Source organism: Elephas maximus, chromosome 21 (genome assembly GCF_024166365.1).
Source record: "Elephas maximus indicus isolate mEleMax1 chromosome 21, mEleMax1 primary haplotype, whole genome shotgun sequence".
Taxonomy (NCBI): domain Eukaryota; kingdom Metazoa; phylum Chordata; class Mammalia; order Proboscidea; family Elephantidae; genus Elephas; species Elephas maximus.
The window spans coordinates 65,378,866-65,398,170 of NC_064839.1; the positions used below are offsets into that span (position 1 = coordinate 65,378,866).

At 37.5% G+C, this 19,305-nt stretch overlaps 1 protein-coding gene across 15 annotated transcripts in view; it reads right to left on the minus strand.

The window, feature by feature from the left end:
* NEK1 (NIMA related kinase 1) overlaps positions 1–19,305 on the minus strand; it is a 194,023-nt gene that overhangs the window by 111,038 nt on the left and 63,680 nt on the right. For 7 of the 15 annotated variants that reach the window (XM_049864808.1, XM_049864813.1, XM_049864807.1 and 4 more), the window contains 6 exons: positions 18,317–18,376; positions 17,992–18,051; positions 17,853–17,900; positions 16,470–16,544; positions 6,672–6,832; positions 6,459–6,590 (listed from right to left, as the gene is read on the minus strand). In XM_049864808.1, coding sequence (XP_049720765.1) covers positions 6,459–6,590; positions 6,672–6,832; positions 16,470–16,544; positions 17,853–17,900; positions 17,992–18,051; positions 18,317–18,376 — 536 coding nt within the window. Of the gene's footprint in view, positions 1–6,444; positions 6,591–6,671; positions 6,833–16,469; positions 16,545–17,852; positions 17,901–17,991; positions 18,052–18,316; positions 18,377–19,305 lie in introns of all 15 variants that reach the window. The other 8 variants (XR_007514724.1, XR_007514725.1, XM_049864817.1 and 5 more) reach the window with 4 other exon arrangements.

Below are 19,305 nucleotides of genomic sequence, written 5' to 3' on the forward strand. Positions count from 1 at the left end.
TCCTACAGCCTAGCCTCTCTTTGGGGCTATCACACTGAGTTATGCTGTGAAAAAATAACGTGAAATAAAACCTTCTCCATCTTCCAGTTAAGATTTAAACACTTCTAACTCTCAAACCCCAAATAATCATCTCCCTTACATTTTATGTCAAGTACTACTAACTGGAACAAAAAATATTTTAAATATGAAAGTAAGCTTTAAAAACTTAGAATATGTTCCACCAAAAAGCTATGAATGATAGTGGTCTAGGGGCATTAAACTTACAGGGTACTTAAATTCTCATGAAACTTCCACCATTGGCATCTTCTAGGATTAGATCATCTCCACAGGTGGTTTAAGGGCCTACTATTTTGATTTTCAGATACGTCTGAGTAAGTAACTCTTAATCACATTCCACATCATCAAGCCGCGTTAGCTTGAGCAGGCTGAGAGCAATGACTGAGAAATCTATTCATGCCTCTGTACCACACATGCGGTGCCCCCAGCAATCACATCACATCATGTACTGTGTAACTCTGAGGTGAATAAAGATGCAATGTATCTCCTGCATATATCCAGGCAAGGAGCATCCTGGTCTGCTATGGCCCCATTTATACCATGCAGAGCATGAGGAGGGCAGGTGAGCCTTCAGAGGTATGATGAGACCCTCCAACATATCATCTGAAACTATTACGTCTACTGGTAAGTCTCTTTTTTTGGGAGGTCCCAGAGGTTCATACCTCCATTAGCAACTGGATAAAATTGCTGGATAAGATGTATCCTGGCTGCATTAGACTTCCTTTTCTAACCTTTGTAGAAATAAAACTTGTTTGACTTTTCATCCAAATATATTGTCTGTGTCCAGTGCTTGACATATGTTAGTAAAGCCACGGTACAGAATTATTTTACTAAGAACCTGGTCATATATATAACAGCTTTGATTTACAGATTTTCATACATGCTTTCACACCACTTATGTATAAAATAGTACCATCTGCCCTGTCTATTTATATGATTTACAGTATAAGTTTTGCTTCATTTCACAGTCATTTCCTAAGCCAGTTTAAATCAGTAGGTTTACAAAACTGACTACTTTCACTAATTAAAAACCTGCAGTAATTTATGTTTAGTATCTTTCTTTTTTCCCCTCATTTACTAAACAAATATGTACTAGGTGCCAACTATCTGCCAACATTATATCCATCTCTCAAGTTATAAAGATAAATGAAACAGAGTTCCTACTTGGCCTAGTAGCTGACACAGATTACTAAATTAACAATTACAAGGATATATGGTAAGAGTATATGTATCCGTATAACACAACAGTATTCAGCAACAAAAAGAAACATACTATAGATACATGCTACAATATGGATAAGCTTCAAAAACATTATGTACAGTAAAAGCCGCCAGACATAACAGACCACATATTGTATGACTCCATTTACGTGAAATGTCAATAGTAAATATACAGACAGAAAGTAGATTAGCAGTTGTCTAGGGCAGAAGCTAAGAGTAGATGTTCATGAGGTATCTTACTTTAGTGATGAAAATGTTTTCAAACTGATTTATGATGCTTGGAAAATTCACTAAAACAGCACTGAAGTTTACACTTGGAATAGGTGAAGTATATGATATATGAAAATAGGCTCCAATAAAATTATTTTTTAAAATGGGGACAAAAAGTGTATGTGATAAACACAGTGGTATAGACATGTAAAAGGTAATAATGAAGTAGGGTAAATGAAGACTCCCTGGACAATGCTGCAAGAAACCATAAAGGACAAATATACATTAACTAGATGAAGAGAGAGAGGGCTAACTGCAAGAATAAAGACATCAAAGTAAGAAATAGTGTGATTTGGGGAACTATAAGCAGTTCAGTGACTCGGAATAATAAAACAAAAGGCAGGGACTATCAGAGAGACAGCTAAGATCTACTGTAAGCAGTGGGAAGCCATTGTAGAGTTCCAAACTCACCCACCAAACCCATGCCGTCGAGTCGATTCTGACTCATAGTCATAGCAACAGGAGATACAAATGATTAAATATTTGCATTTTAGATAATTCCATTAAAAAGATCATTTTAAAAAAGAAAACTTAAGTCAGCGAGGAGGTAACATGGATGAAAAATGAAGAAGGCCTAAAGCTGGTAATGGTGGTAGAACTGGGGAAAAAAAAGAGACAGTCAAGAAATACGTGGGAGGTACAACAAGCAGGATAAAATGGTTTAGGTATGATTAGAAAGCAATGAGAATACTGAGGAAAAACTTCAGCAGGTGATGGGATTATGTTTTGGCAGTATCAGAAGGTAAAATAAACCTTTCTAAAGTGGACCAGTGTACATGAGAGAATTTTTTAAAAATTAAATACCACTGCCTATGAAATCAGGCGTCAAGAAGCTTATATGATTCTATTTACAAAAGAACCATTAGTCACATTCAGCAATTAAAACATGTGCTTCTAAAGTAGAAGACACGAGCTGCCCAACCCATCCTGTGATTTATATATAAATCTGTTATCTCAGTATAAATATTTTTATCATGGTATCTTAGGAAACCATTCATTAAAACACGGAGGGAGAATTACATCCTAAAATTCCTTTTAGGTCAAAAATTCCAAGTCTATGAATTTGGATACCTGCAAGCAGTTATTCCAGATTTAATATTAAATAAGACACTTCGAATATTTCATTTTTACAGTTTATAAAGTAGCAAAAATTTAAGCCTCATAATTCCTGGACATCTTGAAGTTCAGTGTTTTAAGTTGTATTACTAACATTTTCCTAGAACTTCTGACCTATGTATTTTAATTTCTGAATCAGGAAAAAGCAAAACTCTTCCTGTAAAGGGTAGAGAGCCAATATTTTAGGCTTTGCAAGTCATACTCAACTCTGCCGCTACAGCATGAAAGCAGCCACAGACAATACATAAATGAACGAGTGTGGCTGTATTCCAATAAAATTTTATTTATGGACACTGAAACTTAAATTTCATAAAATTTTTATGTCACAAAATATCATTCTTTAGATTTTTCAACCATTTAAAACCAATTATTAGATAATGGGGCATACCAAAACAGGTGGCTGGCTAGATTTGGCCAGTGGGCCATAGTTTGCCAAGCTTGACTTTATATCTGGCTACAACAGAAAAAAAAAAGCAGCAAAAAGGCTAATGATATGATTGTTATGGTTAATATTTTAATAGCTTAATCACAAAATTTTAAATAATCACCTTATACTTGGGTTACAATTAAAAACTAAATACCAATGAATGCCGGTGACAGATGAATAACAACCAAAATTAACAGTTTACCTGTCTGCTTAGCTTTGGTTCCCGAAATTAACAATTTGTAAGAAAGTTTACTGACTTACGTAGAGTTTTAATGAATGCAAGAACAATGGTTGAAAATAGGTCTTTTTAAAGTATTAAAATGCAAATATACATTATTTGCTATTTAATCTAATGTTGTTGTTAGCTGCTGTCAAATTTTCCCCTAAATCAATGCAAAATGGGATTGGACCATTGTGACCCATACAGTTTTTCCTGGCTGATTTTTTTGGAACAGATCACCACGTCTTTCCATCTAGTCTGTCTTTAATCAAATAAAAGCCCTTAAATAATATAAAATACCATTTCCCACAATCTCCAGTGCCACTAGGAAAGCCCTGCTGCCTGATATGCACCTCTGTCCCCGTACCACCCTCCATGAAAGAGAATGGAAACAACTACACCTCTTTTTCTTTGGCAACAAATTAACAAATTCTAAAGATTACACCAAATACACTGCAATTTAATAACTCAGTTCAGAGCAGGGAAAGAATGTTCTGGCTATGTCTAGAAAAAGCAATTAAAAAAAAAACAGGGGCAAAAAGTGTGAAATAATTTGTGCCAATAACAGAGGGATGGAGAAAGATGCAGTAAGTATTTCGATGTGAAAAAAAGAACTAAGAATAAAAATAAAATTGCTTTATAAGCTAAGGAAGCAAAGAGCTTACTACCCACACTTTGAACTAGTGATCTTAATTGTCTACAACCATATACACGTAGAAGTTCCCGGGTGATGCAAACGGTTAATGCGCTCAGCTGCTAACCAAAAGGTTGGAGGTTTGAGTTCACCCATTGGTGCCTTGGAAGAAAGGCCTGGTGATTTACTTCCAAAATCTCTGCCATTAAAAACCCTTGGGAGCACAGTTCTACTCTGACATACATGGAATTGTCATGAGTCTGAGTCAACTCGATGGCAACTTTTTTTTTTTTTAAACTGGCATCGTCAGTAACAACTTGAGCGTAAGATTTAAAAAAAAAAAGTATAGTATGCTTAAGTATTGCTAAGCACACTAGAGTTGATTCAAATGAAATGCTAAATGATCTCACAACTACATACTGTTTAAAAACAGAAAATCAAAATAGTGGAGATTATATCTGATGCTCAAACTTTTCATGGAAGGTGTGCAACGCTAGAAGAAGTAACTGAGATATACAGCCCTTAAAAACAATTTAAAACTCAACTATGAACACATACAAATATTTCAAGTTTATTCAGGAGTTTGATGCAAATGACCTAATGTAGTCAGTTATCTGTAACTGCAACTATGAAAAACCAAGCAGCATTCTGGAAGATGAGCAGAGTGAAGAAGCATAAAACAGTTCTCCCTATTTTCTTTACACAATTGCACTGCCAAAGTCGGCTCTAGCAAATACTGCTTACAGTGCCAGTTGTGCAGACCAGTCCAGGAGAATAAGATCACCCACTTCTGATGCCAAACTGTGTGGTAGATAACAAATCCCACCCCACATGCCAGCTATGTCCTATGGAAATTTGAGTTTCCCTTCCCTGTTCAGTTTAGATCCCAGCTGCCCATACAGCTCACCCAGCCACCTAGGGCTGGGTCGGCAGCTCCCTCCACCTCAGGCCAGCAGGCTCCAAACCTGGGGTTTTCCTCTACCCCTTCAGGATCAGCTGCAGGCCTGGGAGTCCACATGACTGTTTCCACTTCAGACCAGCAGGCTCCAAACCTGGGGTTTTCCTCTACCCCTTCAGGATCAGCTGCAGGCCTAGGAGTCCACATGACTCCTTCCACTTCAGGCCAGCCGGCTCGCCCTGCTACTTTAGGTACAAAAATTCAATGTAATAAACCACAGAGCTTGTGGGAAACACCATACCTGCAATAACAGTTTTAATATAACAAAAAAGGGTACAACTGAAGAAAAGTATAGGGGGAGGTCTGGGAGAGGTCACAGCACGGAGCTTCCACGTGCTAAAGAAGGATGTACTACTCCCTCCGGTGTACGGTCACCAACCAGGAAGCTCTCTAAGCTTCCATCTTCCAAGGCCTTTACTGGCCTCACAACACGGCCATGACTGTATCATGCCCCTGAGGCTTAGTCAGTATCAGGCCCCAGGTGAGCCTCTGACCTTGGGGCCCACAGGAACAAGACTAAAGGCCAAATGGCTTTCTGCAAGGTGATTCTACACCTCACAACTACATTTATTTTATAAGATTCTGATTAAAATAAAAACAAATAAAGCCAATCAAAATATATACTAGAAAGCTCAATAATAAAAGAGGATAAAAGCCTCACATAGAATTTGCTTCCCCACCTCATCAAAAACATGCATATGTGTGACTCTGTAGCCTTGTAAAATCTACAATTAGCTTAACATTCAGGCTATTGTAAATAATTCATAATTTTAACTTATGTTTACCTCACTTATATACCTCTGCTCAACTATATCTTAATCACCTTTTATAATCAAGAGGCATCATAAAGATTTTTGTAACATTCAAAGGCACTGTCCTTAAAATCACAAGGAAAAGGCAATGTATCTAAATTTTCACAAAATGTTATCTGTTCTTCCTTAACTTACCAGAATGTTTTATAGAGGAAGTTCAAATGCCTAAGAAGACATACATGCACACTTGAAAAAAAAGGAACTATGCAAATTAAAACCACTGACGATTACCATTATTAAATTAATTCAATGGTGAAGAGGGAAAATCTGATGAATAGGATCATAGAGATACACATCAAAGATGAATGTGAAGAGAAGATGTACTAAGACAACAAACAGAAAAGTGGGGTTCTAAGTGATAAGGAAAAGGAAGACAAAAAAAAACATGTCTGAAGTTTTGTATGAAGTGTGACTCAATTTAAATTTATATTCTGATTTATTTAAAGCAAGTAGGTGAAATTATTACAACCATATGTTGGCTGTCAGTTACCAAATGTTCCTATAAATAGTATATTTAGCCTATAATACATAAATAAGCCACAAAAATTAGACTGAACTGAAGAGCTACATGCTTGCCACAATGTAATCAAGTGCCAGATTTACACCTGAGAAAATTATTGCATCCAGAAGGCAAAAAATATTCTATGTAATAATGCAGAAAACATCTAGACAGTGTAGGTACTAAGCTACACGTAAGACAAAAGTAGACACGAGGATGAGTTCACAGACCATCACAGTCCGACCTGCTTGCACTGGCTTGTTTAGACATGGCCTTCAATCTTTTCAAAGTTTTTCTAATAGCATCAGCATCAGGGGAACGGTGATGACCTGCAGCCCCGTTAGGAAATCCTGGACGTACTCCAGGTGAAATTCCTCTGTAGATAAATATGCACAGTGACTTTCAGGACTTTCTCTGAAGCAAAGCATAAGCAACTTCTGCAGAACGTAAGCCATACCTTTCCTGAAGCCCTCGGCCATGTTTTTCTTCTTTCCACTTAGATGCGTTATCCTCTGCTCTTTGCTGCTGCATTTGATCAAAGATAGCATGGTAATGTTCATACTGCCCACGAGGAGAAAAAGATGGAGCCACTGCCCCTCCACTGACAAAAAAGGGAGCCTAGGAATTAAACAAAGAGCTCTCGTATGTTTATCTCATAAGGCCTAAGAGGCCTGCACTATCCTCAAAAGAAAAAAGTAAGTTTCAACACGTGACTTTAAAACAGCAATTATCTAACTTAACATAGTAATACATACACAACCCAAAGCAAAATGTTTTTCTACTAGATTTTAACCATTAACAATCCAAAAGTAGTACACTTTGTCACTAATAATAATGCATAATTTAATGTGACAGACGAAAACAGTAAAATGTCACTAAATCATTTAAATATGGGAAAATACTCTCAAGTTTTGAAACAAGCTTCTAATATGCATTTCGTATGATTCTGTTCTATTAAGCTTAAATATGTATGGTTTCTAACTAAAGCAGAGCCTGTTTTTACAACCCTCAAAATTATATTTAACCAAAGCATTCGGATATGGCATTTAATACATCCCAAATCCTTCAGTTCAGCAAGCAGATATTAAGGTTAAAATGCCATGAAAACATACCTCATGTATCGATGAAAGCAGCAAAACATATCTATGCTTAAGGAATTTACAATCCAGTTGAGAAAGAAAACACAAAACTAGAAAAACATCTCAAGCCTGTGGTAAATGAATGATAATGAGGGATACTCTAAGTAGTAAGCACTGAACAAATTCACAAAGCAGAAAAAAATGATAAGTAAAATCCATAAAAATAGTTTTAAAGTACCTAAAAACCAAAAACCAAACCCATTGCGTTGAGTCGATTGCCACTCAGAGCGACTCTACAGGACACAGTAGAACTGCCCCATAGGGTTTCCAAGGAGCACCTGGTGGATTCAAATTGCCGACCTTTTGGTTAGTAGCTGTCGTGCTTAACCACTACACCCCCAGTGTTTCCTTAAAATACCTAGAGAAAGATAAATGTTGAGCCTAGCCTTGAAAGCAATGTAACAAAGAGAGAGTAAATATGAGCCGAGGTATTAATGCAAAAATAAGCAATGTATATATGTATTTGGATGTTGGCAGCGGGGCAGGGGAAGGAAATACGAAGGATAGCGTCAACAAAAACATGATTACAAAGAAGGCAAATGGGGAGTGTTAAGCTTGGCAGTAAAAGGTTGGTAGAGCTAGCCGCTATCAGGCCTGGGTATTTTGAGTTCACATAATAAACAACAGAAAGCATTTATAAACTTTCTTGCAGTAGTATACCAAACAGCTTTTAAAAAGGTCAAAAAGTGAATATTAAGCATGATAAGCAGGAATAAACGAGAGACTAAGACAGAATGACTAATTAGGCTGATGCTGCACTGACCCCAAGTCAGGAAGCCTAGAAATAAAGGCGACCATTGAAAAAGTAAAAGTTGGAGGGAGTTGTTGATTCTTTCCTGGAATGACAAAGGATAAAGACAAAGACATAAGGGCTCAACTACAGAGATATAACAATCAGCCACTTGGAAAACCCATAGTTAGAAAATAAAACTGTCGGAAAAGGATAAAAATAGTAAATAAAAGTGTATAACGCTACAATGGGCTTAACAATGGGCTCAAGCATAACAACAATTGTGAAGATGGCGCAGGACCGGGCAGTGTTCATTCTGTTGTATGTAGGGTCGCTGTGAGCCAGAAATTGACTCAATGGCACCTAAGAACAACAACAAACTCTACAGAAGAAATGGTAACATAAGAGAGGAAACCAATAACCTCAAATGCAGGTCAAATGGCACTGAATAAGCAGGTTGATACGTCTAAAGTTGTGTAGCAGCCTTTAAAAAATCAGTTTTTTATAAAATGATGAGTGCAAATACCAGAATACTGAGAATAAAGAAGGAAGAACTTCCAGGTGATAACACCTTAAGGAAGAAGTCTGGCTAAGAAAAGATACAAAGAGATATATTAGCATCTAATAAAAGAAATTTGAGTGTAACCCAACGAGATAACAATTGTTTTAACACCCTGACATAGTAAGTTGCATATAATTTTATAAGAAACCATGATTTAAAAAAAAATCATCTCAAGATAAATTCAGATAACTGATAAGATGTTCAAACAACAAGAGATTCAAGTTGCTGGAAACAGGGGTGATGAGTAACTAGACAGAAGGCTCCATCAAGGGGGTCCTCACACATATCCTCAAAACGTGCATCTCAAATCAAGACCAGGATCAGAATTCTGATAAAACCTGGTCAAATCTCCCATTACACTGTGACTCTTTAAGCTTAATCCGGTGCTAATAAGATCTTAACTTGAATTTCAGTGTTTTAATGTCTTTATCAAAAAGTATGTAAACGTTTTATGTAAACATCTCTGAAGATGCCTATACTCAAAAGAACTGAAAATATTGTGTTAGAATACCGAAGAAATATGATCTTTTTAAAATCAACTTGATTGAAGTATAATTCATACGCAATAAAATTCACCAATTATTAACAAGTTGATGAGTTCTGACAAATATATACACTCATGTAACCACTACCACAATCAAAAGCATTTCCATCGCCCCATAAAGTTCCCTCATGTCCCTCCACAGTGAATGCCTGTCACCTGAGCAACCAGTGATCTGCTTTCTGTCACCATAGATTAGATTTGCCTTGCCTATAATTTCATATAAATGCAATCATACAACACGTACTCTTGTGTTAGATTCCTTTAATTAGTATAATGTTGAGCCTGACCCATGTTACTGTATGTATAAACAGGTTATTCCTTTTCATCCCTGGATAGTATTCCAGTGTATTTTCAAACGGCAGGTACACCTCTTATATATAACAATCACCATGTGTTCAAACTATATCTGGAATGCAACATCATTTTTATGAAAATACATACTTATAAAAGACACGCCAAAGAATGGATTACACGAAAGAGTTGGTTATTTATATCGCAAATAATAACAACATCTGCTGCTTCAAAAACCCAAACCCACCGCCGCTGAGTCGATTCTGACTCATGGCGACCCTGCAGGACAGAGCAGAACTGCACCATAGAGTTCCCAAGGAGCACCTGGCGGATTCGAACTGCCAACCTCTTGGTTAGCAGCCACAGCACTTAACCACTACGCCACAAGGGTTTCCATCTATTGCTTAGAGGCATATAATAATGCTATTAAATTTGAAATACTGCCCTTAATATTGTGATACTTAATTTTTGTTTTACCTAAATTTGGGAGATCGCCTCAATTTGCTTCACATTACACTGGCCCTCAGGTCCTTACCAACTGTACAGAAATCAAATAGCCTAACAAGTTTAATATTTAAAACTATGAGGAGTAAGTATAGGGGAAAAACAGAATTTTCTTTAAATTCTTGAAAACAAAATTGTTTCAGTAACCCTCAACAAAAGAATTACAAAAGCTTGTAAAGTGAAGCAGAAATATACTAAGCACATACGATCTAACAATGGTGAAAAAAGTGTCTCAAGTGGTTATCAAACAACATTGGTAAAACTAGACTTTCAGGATTACAATACTACTTTATATATCATAGAAAAGGGATATGATTTTATTGCATATAAGGAGATATAAGCAAAGGAGAAGATAAAATAAGCAAATTTTCAACAATTATCACACATCTGAAACAAAATGTCTGGTAAGTTTTCACTGTCCAGTCAGGTAAGATATGGGGTTAGTTATTTTAGAAAGGGCCAAATTCTGAGTCCATATTGATCTATCATTCGAGAGGTAATAAGTTCTACTGAATGCTGCTGTTAGTTACCGTCTAGTTGATTCTGACTCGTGGTGACCCCATGTGTGCAGAGTACAATGTGCTCCTTAGGGCTTTCAAGGCTTTGACCTTTCAGAAGCGATCTCCAGGCCTGTCTTCCAAGGTGCCTCTGGGCAGTTTTAGTGTTCCAGTGCTTAACTGTTTGCCCTACCCAGGGACTCCTCTACTTAATATGAGGATAAAATTAGATTATTAAAAACTGTATAACCCCCAGACACCCGTTCAGCTTAGTAATGAAGTCACTCCTGAGGTTCACCCTTCAGCCAAAGTTTGGACGGACCCGTAAAACAGAAGGAGACTAAAGGGGGCACACCAAATGAGGGGCAAGGACTATAAGGCAGGAGGGAACAGGAAAGCTGGTAACAGGGAACCCAAGGTTGAGAAGGGACAATGTTGACATGTCATGAGGTTGTTAACTAATGTCATAAAACAATATGTTTACTGTTTAATGAGAAACTAGTTTGTTCTGTAAACCTTCAAAAGTATAATAAAAAAAGAGAGAAAAAAAAAGCTGTATAAGTCTACCTTAATACAGAATTGGAAAAAGTGACTTTTACCCAATTACTGATACGTAATATGAAAAACTTCTTTATCTCAAGAGACTTGAGAGCCAGGACACAATAGATATGTCTAGATAAAAACAAAACAAAGAAACAAAAACCAAACCCATTGCTGTCAAGTCAATTCTGACTCATGGCAACCCCATGTGTTATAGAGTACAACTGCTCCATAGGGTTTTCTTGGTTGTACTCTTTTCTGGAAGCAAATCACCAGGCCTTTCTTCCTTGGTACTGCTTAGTGGGTTGGAACTACCAACCTTTAGGTTAGGAGTTGAGTTCAAACCCTTTGTGCCACAAGCAAGCTCTTTTACAAACTACAGCTTTTGGGGAAAAGAAATGAGCAAAAACGGTAATCAATTCAGCTTCACAAATGTCTATTTCGTACCTAAATAAAAAACATTCATGAGATGGGTAAAGGGAATTCACAGTTTAACGACATGTTGATTAACAGTTAATTCAATGATACAAATTAAAATTATAATACAGAGGTCGCAGAATTATATTCCTATTGCTGCATAAGAATTTACCACAAGCTTAAAAAAAAAAAAAAAGAAAACCCATTGCCATCGACCCAGTTCCAACTCACAGCAACCTTACAGGACACAGCAGAACTACCCCAAAGGGTTTCCAAGGAGTGGCTGGTAGATTTGAACTGCTGACCTTTTGGTTGGAAGTCTGAGCTCTTAACCACTGCGCCATCAGGGCTTCATCACAAACTCAGAAGCTTAAAATAATACCCACTTATTATCTCAGTTTCGTTGGCCCAGGAGTCTGAGTACGAGTTACCTGGGTCCTCTGCATAGAATCCCACCAGGCAGAAACCAAAGTATCAGCTGAAGCTGCAATTCTCAACTGAGGCTGAGGATTTTCTTCTAGGCTGGCTAGTTGTTGGCAGAATTCGTTTCCTTGCAGCTGCGTGACTGAGATCCCCATTTCTCACTAGTTCCTGGCCACAGGACATGACCAGCTCCTAGAGGCCACCTACAGTTCCCTCCACGAGGCCCCCACAGGCAGTTTACAACATGGATGTTTGCCTTCCCCTAGACCACGAAGCACACTTCTGTGACTTCTCCCCTTCCAGTCTGAGTCTTATATAAAGCAACATAGTTACGAGAGTGGCCATTCCATCACCATGTGCCATGTTACATAACCTAATCAAAGAGGCTACTATAGGATCACACCTACAGGACGCACCCACATTCAAGGGGAGGGAATAATATAAGGTGGTGTGTACACTGGGTATCCAGAATCTTGTGGACCATCTTAGAATTCTGCCTTCCACAGGCAGAGATATACAGGATACTACAGAAGCAAAAGAAGAAGTATATAACAGACTGGCAAAATAAATAAAAGGAAATTAACATAAGTTCTTATTAGTCAAACTCTTAGAACTTTTCATATGTTCTTTTTAAGATGAAGAAACTGAAGCTCAGAAAAATTAAGTAACTTGTCCCAGGTTACATAGTCTGAATCCATCAAAAAGGGACATTTGAATTAACATACCTAGGTAAAGGAGAAAATATCAGAAAACTGTTTACCTGTGTTTTATTGACTATGCTAAGACATTTAGCTGTCTGGATCATAACAAATTATGGATAACATTGCAAAGAATGGGAATTCCAGAACACTTAATTGTGCTCATGAAGAATCTGTACATGGATCAAGAGGCAGTCGTTCAAATAGAATGCAGGGATACTGCATGGTTAAAAGTCAGGAAAGGTGTGCTTCAGGATGGTATCCTTTCACCATACGTATTCAAGCTGTATGCTGAGCAAATAATCCGAGAAGCTGGACTATATGAAGAAGAACGGGGCATCAGGATTGCAGAAAGACTCATTAACATCCTGAGACATGCAGATGACACAACCTTGTTTGCTGAAAGTGAAGAGGACTTGAAGCACTTAATGATGAAGATCAAAGACCACAGCCTTCGGTATGGATTACACCTCAACATAAAGACAACAAAAATCCTCACAACTGGACCAATTAGCAACATCATAATAAATGGAGAGGCGACTGAGAATGTCAAGGATTTCATTTTACATGGATCCACAGGCAACAGCCACGGAAGCAGCAGTCGAGAAATCAAAAGATACATTGCATTGGGCAAATCTGCTGCAAAAGACCTTTTTGAAGTGTTGAAAAGCAGAGATGTCACCTTGAGGACTAAGGTGTGCCTGACCCAAGTCATGGTGTTTTCAGTCGCTTCCTATGCATGTGAAAGCTGGACAATGAATAACGAAGAATTGATGCCTTTGAATTGTGCTGTTGGAGAAGAACACTGAATATACCACGGACTGCCAGAAGAATGAACAAACCTATCTTGGAAGAAGTACAACCAGAATGCTCCTTAGAAGCAAGGATGGCAAGACTACGCCTCCCATACTCAGACATGCTGTCAGGAAGGATCAGTCCCCAGAGTAGTACACCATGCTTAGTAAAAAAGCAAAAAAGAGGAAAGATCCTCAACAAGATGGATTGACACAGTGGCTGCAACAATGGGTTCAAGCATAGCAACAATTGTGAGGATGGCGCAGGACTGGGCAGTGTTTCATTCTGTCGCACACAGGGTCACTATGAGTCGGAACCAATTTGACAGCACCTAGCAACAACAACATCTAGGCAAACCGTTATCTGGGAAACCAGTCCGAGATGGGGGTAAGGATGGAAGGGAGGAAGGGAATTTCAAACAAAGAGAAATGCAGGTGTGAAAACAGACCCGGCAGGCTATACACAGTACAGAAACTGTAAGTACCGTCTTTAGTTCACCATGACTAGAACAGACCGTATGGGGTAGGGAATGGATAGAGATGAATTTGGAGAGACTAGCAGAGGCCAGATTATGAAGTCTTCTCTACTGGACCTACTAAGGCTGGAGGAGTCCCTGAGGCTATGGCTCTGAGTTGCTCTTCAAACCATGAATTAAAACTAACCCCTGAAGTCATCTTTAAACTACGTACCAGTAACAGTTTGGCCCAAAGAGTAAAGATTGTCACCCTTGAATACTGTGTTACTTAAAAAAAATTACATAAGACCAAATGGGCAACAGTTTTTTTTTTTTTTTAATTGTGTTTTAGGTGAAAGTTTACAGTGCAAATTAGTTTCTCATTCAAAAATTTATACACAAATTGTTTTGTGACATTGATTGCAATCCCTGCAATGTGTCAGCACTCTCCCCCTTTCCCTTTATACCCCGGGTTCCCCATGTCCATTCATCTGGTTTCCTATCCCTTCCCGTGTTTTCCTCTTTGTTTCTGGGCAGGTGTTGCCCATTTGGCCTCATATACTTAACTGAACTAAGAAGCATGTTCCTCATTTGTGTTATCGTTTTATGTTGTTGTTAGGTGTTGTCGAGTCAGTTCCAACTCATAGCAACCCTATGTACAACAGAACGAAATACTGCCTGGTCCTGTGACATCCTTACAATCGTTATGCTTACGCCCATTGCTGCAGCCACTGTGTCAATCCATCTCATTGAAGGTCTTCTGCTCTTTTACTTTTTTACCAAGCATGATGTCCTACTCCAGGGACTGATCCCTTCCGACAACATGTCCAAAGTATGTGAGATGTAGTCTCGCCATCCTTGCTTCTAAGAAGCTTTCTGGTTGTACTTCTTCCAAGACAGATTTGTTCGTTCTTTTGGCAGTTCATGGTACATTCAATATTCTTCTCCAACACTACAATTCAAAAGCATCAATTCTTCTTCAATCTTCTTTATCCGTCGTTGAGTTTTTACATGCATAGGAAGTGACTGATAACACCGTGGCTTGGTTCACGTGCACCTTAGTCCTCAAGGTGACATCTTTGCTTTTCAACACTTCAAAAAGGTCTTTTGAAGCACATTTGCCCAATGCAATGTATCTTTTGATTTCTCGACTGCTGCTTCCATGGCTGTTGCCTGTGGATCCATGTAAAATGAAATCCTTGACATTCTCAGTCATCTCTCCATTTATCATGATGTTCCTAATTGGTCCACTTGTGAGGATTTTTGTTGTCTTTATGTTGAGGTGTAATCCATACTGAAGGCTGTGGTCTTTGATCTTCATCATTAAGTGCTTCAAGTCCTCTTCACTTTCAGCAAGCAAGGTTGTGTCATCTGCATGTCTCAGGATGTTAATGAGTCTTTCTCCAATCCTGATGCCCCGTCTTTCTTCATATAGTCATATAGTCATATGTGCTCAGCTTCATATAGTCATATGTGCTCAGCATACAGACTGAATAAGTATGGTGAAAGGGTACAACCCTGACACACACCTTTCCTGACTTTAAACCACAAAGTGTCTCCTTGTTCTGTTCAAACCACTGCCTCTTGATCTATGTACGGGTTCCTCATGAGCACAATTAAGTGTTCCGGAATTCCCATTCTTTGCAATGTTATCCATAATTTGTTATAATTCACACAGTGGAATGCCTTAGCATAGTCAGTAAAACACAGGTAAACAGCTTTCTGGTATTCTCTGCTTTCAGCCAGGATCCATTTGCCATCAGCAATGAAATCCCTGGTTCCATGTCTTCTGAATCCAGCTTGAACTTCTGGCAGTTTCCTGTTGATAGACTGTTGCAGCTGCTTTTGAATGATCTTCAGCAAAATTTTACTTGTGTGTGGTATTAATGATATTGTTGGATAATTTCCATATTCAGCAGGATAACCTTTCTAGAGAATAGGCATAAATACAGATCTCTTCCAGTCGGCTGGCCAGGTAGCTGTCTTCTATTTCTTGGCATAGACAGGCAAGTACTTCCAGCGCTGCATATGTTTGTTGAAACATCTCAATTGGTATTCCGTCAATTCCTGGAGCCAGGTTTTATAGGCCTGTCTAATCTTTGGGGCAACAGCTATTTTAAGGCATAGATGAGAATGTTGAGGACAGGGAGATTAAGTAAATAGAAACGAAACAACTAGAACAGAAATAAGGAGAATGTTGACACAATGTGAAGAATGTAACCAATGTCACTGAGCATTATGTCTGGAAACTGTAAGGAGCAAGTTTTGCTGTGTATGTTTTTACCAAAAAAAAAAAATTAAATAAAAAAAAGGGTCTTCTGAAAACTTCATTTCTAAGGCAGTATGGAAGGATATTAGGCAGAGGTGTGACATATTGTATTTGATTTTAAAAAGATTCCTCTAGCAGGAACAGTGTATCACAGCCTTCATTCACATCAAGCCTTCTACGCAGCTGCAACAGTGTCACATATTAGTTATCAATACAAGTAAAATAACAAACACACACAGAAAAGATAAAAATTTATAATAGATGCTGAAGGATTCTAAATAAAAATTAACTGTGAACCAAAAAAAAAAAAACAGTTCATAGATTTTAAACAGCAAGGTGAAACTAGAATAAAAAAATCATAGTAGTGTAACTCTATTGTTTCAGGTGCCTACCTTCACTTCGCCACCTCCACCAGCGCTCAGCACATCTCTCCATCCTTGTTCCCTGGCCCTATTTATCCTCTCCAACTTTTGGAAAAGAAACAAAACACTGTGTCAAGTATTTAATATAAAATTCATGAAATACATCTACAATGAAACGGAAATCAAAGTATGCCTTTTTATTTAAAAAAAAAATGTATGTGACATTTTGCTGAGTAAAAAAAGTCAACCACAAAAGGACAAATACTCTATGACTGCACTTATATAAAAAGACAAGAAAAGGCAAATGCATAGAGAAAAAAATATATTAGTGGTTACCAAGGTCCAGAGTGAGGGGGAAAGAGGAGGCTAGTGGTGACAGAAATATCGTGTTGATTAAGGGTAGGGGTGCACAGCTGATTATTGTAATTGTTAATAAGTTGTATACCTGTAAAAAGTTGAATTGAAAAAGTTGTGTGACAGATAGATTTGCAACAATGACCAAAGAAAGAGCAACTGCTAAAGCTGCTTAAAAAATCCACCCAGTAACCAAATACCTTGTGGGATCTGGTTTCTTCGTTTGGAGGTTTGGGTTCCTAGTTTCATGGGAATCCCAGTTAAATGACCTAATAATGTGTTTAATGCTTCTGTTCTACCTCCTCGTTTGATCTGTGGTGCCTGGGGTCTTAGAAGCTTGCAAGCAACCCTCCAAGTACAATTGGTCTCTGTCTACTTGGAACAACAGAGGAAAAAGGAGAGTCAGAACAGGAGGATGACATGGAATGTGTGGCTAATTGTCTCCATGAATAACCGTCTCCTTTGCCAGGAGACGAGAAGAACTGGATGGTGCCTGGCTAGCATTACTGAACATTTTGATCAAAGATTCCATAGAAGAATCCTGATCAAAAGGGGGAAAACGAAGAACAGAATTTCAAATTCTCATGGACTCCACATTTCCTGAAGCCATGAAGGTTGGATGAACCCCTGAAATTACTGACCTGAGATAATCCTTAAACCTTAAACCAAAAATATTCCCTGAAGTCTTCTTAAAACCAAACAACAATTTAGCTTAACTTGTAAAAAAAAGTCTGCCTTGAGCATGATGCTCTTTTAAGAATTACCTATATGGGATCAAATTGGTAACAGCAACTGGAAAGACTATATAGGAACCTTATCGGGCAGTGAGTTTATGTTAGTAGCGTTAGGACAACTCAGAAAAGGAGGGTGAGAATGATTACACAACTTGAAGAATGTAATCAATGTCACTAAACGGTACACGCAACAACTGTGTAATTGGTGTATGTTTAGCTGTGTATATTCTCAACAATACAAATAAAATAATATTTTTAAAACGAGAGAGTGTGTGCATGTGTGTGGAGGAAAAATGTGCCAAGGAAAAACAGATTATCCTCTTACCCTTTCCTTTTCTTGCCTTTTCATCTGTTCAGCCTTCATTAAACTAATCTGTAATAATTTTAAAGACAAACTTCTTAGAACTCTTAAAATTATGAAAATCTACGTCTTGGCAAAGGAACAACAACAAAAAAAAAACTACCTGATCCTTTTGTTTCTTTTCTTTTTCAGTAAATTCCAACTTTCTCTTTCTTGCTGCTTCCTTAAATAAAAAAAAAAAAAAAGAGAGAGAGAGAATATTTTCATCAATAATAATTCCTAGTTTTTCTATTTTATCAGGAAAGTTAGTATACCAATGGCAGAGGAATGTCCAGGGAAGTTTTAAAAAAAAAAAAGTTAGAGGTATTTGATTGAAAGAAATAAGGAGGAAAGGTTTGGAGGTTTTACACTGTTTAAGATTTTGTTTCCTTTTTTTTAAATAATTGTTTTTTGCAATGCTTTAAAAAAGCTGATGGATATCTTTATACCTCAAACATTTTCCTCCTTTCTTTTCCAGGATTCACCTTCTTCACTGCAGTTTGATGGGCCTGGACAAAAAGTAAAACTAAAAATTAGAGATTCTGAGGCACCATGTGAACATTCCAAATTTATGGAAATTTAAAGAAGGAAAAGGAAAAAGCCAATATTGCTACAACTCTCCTTCAAAATATATCTCCAAAAATGAAGATCCACCATGTCTGAAAAAAAAAAAAAACACTGCCATCGAGTCGATTCCGACTCAAAGAGACCCTACAGGACAGAGTAGAACTGCCCTGTAGAGTTTCCAGAGAGCACCTGGCGGATTTGAACTGCCGACCTTTTGGTCTGATATGCTTCTGTTAAACACAAAAAGAAATTCATTAAACTCAGTAGACTATGGAAAGCGTTCTTCCCCAGTTGTCAATCACAAAGTTTTGTGCTCAGATATGGCTGTTAATTTTAATAGTTTTCTAATACTATAAAAATAGAATGCTGTTTCAAAAGCCCAAAAATAAAGAACATTTTCTTAAAAAAAAATTTTGCAATACATATGTTTACTATATATAATTCAGACAAGAGTAATTAAGTAAAAAGTCTACTTCACTTCTCACCTCCAGAAGTAACTACTGGTAATGTTTTCATGAATACATTTCCAGACACTGTTTTACACACTTAAGTACATGTGTAAATATATACATACATAGAACTTTATATGCTTTTCACATAAACGTATGACAATGTGCTATTCAATGGGAAATTTTTTTTTTTTAATTAACATTGTCTTTTGACATTTATACAACATGGTAAGCAAATTAATAACTCCAACTGTTATGGGTATTATGAATACAATTAATTTATTGAATCATTCCCCTAGGATAGACATGAGATGGTTCCAATTTTTCCCACTCTATAGAAGGACCTTCCTTATACATATATCTTTGTGCCATATGCAAGTCTTTCAGAAAGGCAATTTCTAGACATGGAATTATAGGGTACA